The 5,618-nt window shown below is 35.0% G+C and overlaps 1 protein-coding gene across 1 annotated transcript; it reads left to right on the top strand.

The window, feature by feature from the left end:
• Window positions 1-3: 3 nt before the first annotated feature.
• On the top strand, window positions 4-480 carry LOC114615898 (olfactory receptor 51B6-like; the record flags this gene model as incomplete). Its single annotated transcript, XM_028761494.1, has 1 exon — window positions 4-480. A coding segment is annotated over one exon (477 nt), but the record flags the coding sequence as incomplete, so codon positions are not given.
• Between the last annotated feature and the right edge of the window lie 5,138 nt (window positions 481-5,618).

Below are 5,618 nucleotides of genomic sequence, written 5' to 3'. Positions count from 1 at the left end.
AGGGGCTTTTTATCACTTGTGCCCCCAATCCTGCCTCTCTTTTGGTTTCCATACTGCCGTTCCCACGTTCTTTCTCATGCCTTCTGCCTCCACCAAGATGTCATGAAACTCGCATGTGCTGACATTACTTTTAACCGCGTGTATCCAGTTGTTTTGGTTGCCCTGACTTTCTTCCTTGATGCTCTCATCATTGTCTTTTCCTATGTCCTCATTCTGAGGACAGTTATGGACATCACCTCTGGAGAGGAGAGAGCAAAGGCTCTTAACACCTGTGTCTCCCACATTATCTGTGTCCTGGTCTTTTACATCACTGTGATTGGCCTGACCTTCATTCACAGGTTTGGAAAGCATGCCCCCCATGTGGTGCACATTACCATGAGCTATGTCTACTTTCTCTTTCCTCCGTTTATGAACCCCATCATTTACAGCATCAAGACCAAGCAGATTCAGAGGAGCATTCTCCGTCTACTATCTGCATAAGATGATGTGAATCATTACATCATAATCTAGAGAATTTGGGAGATTTTTCAGCCTTCAGTATATTGAAAAAGAACTTGATTTTAAATCTATTTACTTCTTTATAGCATTAAGGTATACATTATTACATAAAGCTATATATTAATCTAAATTATGAATATACCTGGCTATTCAATTAGCATTTACATAGTATATAGATTCCAAAATCAATCAGTCAGTGAATTAATCAATTTTTCTATCTATCCATCTATCATCTGTCTGTCTGTCTACCTTGAGAGAAGGCTCGAAAAACAGTAGGGAAGTAAAATATCATTGTTTGGAAATAAAGAACATTAAATACTCTATGAACAAATTCTACGTGATCAGGATCATGTGTCTATAAGAGAAGAACCATTTCCAAAGAAGTTAAGTGTCCAGCCTGGGTCAGTGACAGCAAAACGAGGGGCAATTTTGAATATCTTTGATGGCTGTATAAATGTCAGTTCAACTATGAGAACTGAAACTCAGTGGACTCTTCCCTGTCTCAAACTGCTCTGTCTCACCACATGGTTTTCATCTGAAATGATTCAATAGCCGTTTGTAAAGTTTATCCTGTTTTATCCTGAAATTTATTCATTGACATTTTATTTCCTTTGTTTTATACTGTATCCTGTGACTGTACTTTAATGAAATGTATTCTTTTGTATATTAGTTTTAGGTACCAATAATAAATTAGAAAACAGACTCTCTCCTGTAGTCTATGTCCTTCTCCGCAGTGAGGCCCCTTTGAGACACTCTTTTTTTCTCAGAACCCTCTGTACTCATCACACAGGCCATACAGACTCAGCATCTCTACCTGAGTTCTTACAAAGCACTATGAGTTTTCCGTCTCCATAGCTTTGGACTGTTTTCATTTTTCTGTTTTAATTCTTTCAGTGACTTCTAACTTTTACTTCTTTTTCTTATATTTTTATTTCTGCTCTATAATTTACTAGTCTGTCTTACAAATAATACTATTTTATTCCATAAATGCAAACCTTACATTAAAATATTTCTTATTCTTTTTTCCCACCTTTGAGATATTGCCAACATACCTTATCTTTATATAGGTTATTCCCTAAACACCATCATACTACTTCTGCCTTACACAATTATCTTTTAGAATATTAACAAAAAATGTATGCCAATTTACTTTTTCAAACTAACTTCCTACTCTTTATTACTTTACATGCATGTTTATTTCTAAATGCTTAAACAAAAATATTTATCTGAAAAGTGAAATGTAACCTTATATTGTAATTTTGTGCAGTCAGTTTGATTTTTATTCATTTGTAATATGTATATAATTGTACAGATTCGTGGAATACTGTGTGCTATTTCGATCTAAGTGTCAAATGCTTCGATTAAGTCAGAGTAATTATCATATTCATGTTGGTAATTGTCTTGTCTTGCAGCCATTCAAAAATATTTTCCTAATTACTTGGTAACATATAATAACTGCTTATTATCATTATACTGTATGTGGCATAGAACTTTAGAATATATTCATCTTGTCATTTCATCCCTTACCACATACTTTTCTCTTCTTTATACTTCAACAATTGTTTGTTTTCACCATAAGTAAATCCTATCTTAAACATTTTGCTGATCGCAATTTATATTCTTTTTCCCCTTTTTTAACTGATTTGTAATGAGCTCATTATTTAGTGTCTCTCAAACTTTAACTATATCATAAATACTTTATCATACTTTGATTGCTGTTCTAAATGCATAACTTAAAATTGTGTGTGTGTGTGTGTGCGTGTGTGTATTTGTATTCACTTTATTGAAATAGATAGTGGAGCCTTGCATTAAGGGTCTTTATGGAGCACAGGCTTATTTTAAATCATTCTTATCCTTTTTCATAATTATTATACACATTTTATGAAAAACTAAGTTCATATTTGGAGAGGTATAAATATTTGAGTCAGCCTTTATATGCTTATTTTCATGAAAGTTTCACTGACATTCGCTATTTATTAATAAAAAAAAGATTGTGAGTCTCAAAAGTGGGTACATGCTGGTTTGAGGAAAGAGTAAATTTTACTAAGGGTTTGTTCTTTAAGCACAGATGCATAAGAAATTGCATCAAGAGCTAACTGGTGTTAATGAGTCCAAGAATCTTCTAAGAGCAAAGCATTACACGCAAGAACTTCATGTTGGCTGGGTCGTCATAGGCTATAGAAAGAAGGAACAGAGGTATATTGGTGTTCTCAAATCATATGAGTGTTGACAATAATGGATTTGAGTGATGTAAGAGGAGGGTAGGCATGAGAGAGGTCAGAGGAGACTGAGCTAAAGGTAACAGTAACTTAGCTTACAAAAGTGGAATGGGAAGTTAATAGGTTGATATATTAGGATCTGAATTCATAAGAGCTCAGGGAACTAAAAAAATCTATTCTTGATTATTTTCTTTCATATAAGGAAAAAATAACTGAGTCACATTGTAAAATGCAAATAAACAACTTAGCTTTAATAATGAAGAGACTTGACACTAGCATGTATGCAAAGGTAAACATGTAGTTGTATCTTTGTTTATGAATGTACATTGATTGTATGGAGGAAATAATACCATCCTTAATCCTGTACTTTCTGACTTCAAACTTTCTTCTTCTTTTTTAAAAAGGTATTTTTATTACTTTTTAAATTTTTTGTACATTTAAAGAATGTGTTATAATTATATCTAACTCCCCCTAGTCCTTCCTTCAAAATGTTCCTCTTGCAGCTTCCCATTGTCTTCTTCTCTTAAAAAAATGTATCTTAATGCCAGTTCATTCTACCTATGTAAACATGGCATATGGGGCTACCCACTGGAGCATATGCAACTAGTAGTGGCCAAAATCTCAAACGAAAATAATTCTTCTTTCTCCAGACATCAGACACTGTTGAGAGTTCAAGGTGAAGCTTTGTGAGACTCTCTCCATCCATATGTGAATTTTGACTGGCTTAATCTTGTATAGATCTTTTCATTAGTTTTCACAATAAATTTTATGAATGAATTTAGTCTGTTCAATTTTCTGTGCTTTTTATAAAATACTTTTATACAATACATTTTGAACATATTATTCCCCCAACTCCTCCCAGATCCTGTTTCCTCAAACAAAACAAACAACAAGAAACAACAATAATCAAATCAGACAAACAAATGAAAACAAAAAGACAAAATAAATTCAAAAATCTCACAAAAACCAGGGAGTCCATTTTGTGTTAGTGAGCTACTCATGGGCATTGAGCCTGTTCTGGAGTGTGGTTAGAGGACACTGATTTTCTCTTTCCTAGTAGGTGTCAATTGTAAATGACTTCTGGGTTGGGGTGGGAATTTGTGTTGCTGCTCTTCTTCCTGCTCGGATGTTGTCTGGCTTAAATCCGTGCAGGCTCTGTGCATGTTGTCACAGTCTTGGAGCTCACATATGCATAAGCCGTGCTGTTTGTAAGACGCTGTCTCCTGGAGCCATCTACTACCACTAGCTCTCACAATCTTTCTGCCTCTTCTGCAGCATAGATTTCTGAGCTCTGTATGGAGGTGTTTGATAAGGGCATCAAGAACTGCATGCTCCAAACTCACTCACTCTCTGAATATTGTCCAGTTGTTCTCTGTGTTAGCTACCATCTACTGTAGGACTAAGCTTCTCTGATAGTTGATCAGTGATGTACTTTCCTGGGTCCTGCACACGTGTGAGCTGTTGACTGCTTAAAATGACATTATATGTCTATATAAAATATGATTTACCATTTGATTTTTCTCAAAGTATACAATTCAGAGCAATGTTGTATAATAAACACTGTTATTTCTAAAAGTTTTGCATTTCACTGTACTAAAAAGAAACTTCATGTTTTTTCATGGTATTTCCTTAGTCCACTTTTTCTCCTAGACTTTCTAATTTGTTTTTAGTTCTCTCTCTCTCTCTCTTTCTCTCTCTCTCTCTCTCTCTCTCCCTCCCTCCCTCCCTTGCTTCCTCCCTCCCTCCCTCCCTCCCTCCCCCAATATGGCTCTATTTATAACAATGCAACTTTAAGTTATCAGTAATATAACTTATAAGACAATGCCAAGGGAGTTTAATCTATTTTACACATGGTAGCTCAACAGAGCAGATGGGTCATGATTTGAGGATAGGTATGCCTTGGGAGTATTATTCGACTCTACATAAGTCGATTCACATAGTTCTTCTTTGTATATAGCTCATCTTAGGAAAATTTTATATGTTCATCTACGTTGTAGCACATGTCAGACATTCATTGTTTTGTTGACTAAACAATATTTAATCACTAAAATATCTTACATGGACTGCTAAGATATCTCAGTGGATAAAGGTGCTTGCTACTGCCAAGCCTGATCCTTATGAGTCACGTAGTGGAATAGAAACAACCACAACAAGCTGTCTTCTGAATTTCACCATTCACCATATCATGTGTGCAACACCCACAATCAAATAAATAATGTAGTAAAGTATACATACATATTTGCATTTATATATGTATATGAGTGCAATTTCTATCAATGTGGTAATTTTATGTTTAACTCTTTGAGAAGGCTCTACATCATTTCTCTAACTGTTGCATCACTTTACAGTTTTACTGTAACCATATGCTCATCAACATTTGTTATTTTGTTAACAGTCAGTTTAGGTGACACACTGTGTTGTCTCACTGTGATTTAGGTTTGGTGTTCTCAAATAAATAATGATGATGAAAATCTTTTCATGTGATTATTGGTTATTTGTGTACGTTCTTTGGATAAACCTGCACTGAATTATTTTAAAACCAATCCATGCAGATGTCTGTTTAAATTTCCCCCTCGTCTAAGTCTGGAGATTCCTTGGACTCTGATTGGCACAACAACTTCTAACACAGGCTTAAGCTTGACAAATCTTACCATGGAGAGGGGAAGCTGACATAAAGTCCCAACCAAAGCCAAGAGACTACTGACTACTGCTGGGAGAACATCTGTAAACGCTAGTTTTAAGAATGTTGCCACTTGCAGATCAACCAGCTCTTGTGAAAATCAGCCCATTCATACATAAAGAGACAAGACAACTTAGGCTTTATGGAGAGATAGAGATAGAGATAGAGATAGAGATAGAGATAGAGATAGAGATAGAGATAGAGATAGAGATAGAGATAGA

The sequence above is a fragment of the Grammomys surdaster genome, unplaced genomic scaffold, assembly GCF_004785775.1.
Source record: "Grammomys surdaster isolate TR1022 unplaced genomic scaffold, NIH_TR_1.0 188354, whole genome shotgun sequence".
Taxonomy (NCBI): Eukaryota; Metazoa; Chordata; class Mammalia; order Rodentia; family Muridae; genus Grammomys; species Grammomys surdaster.
The sequence above is the reverse complement of the archived record's forward strand: the minus strand, read 5'-3'. Positions and strand labels throughout refer to the sequence as shown.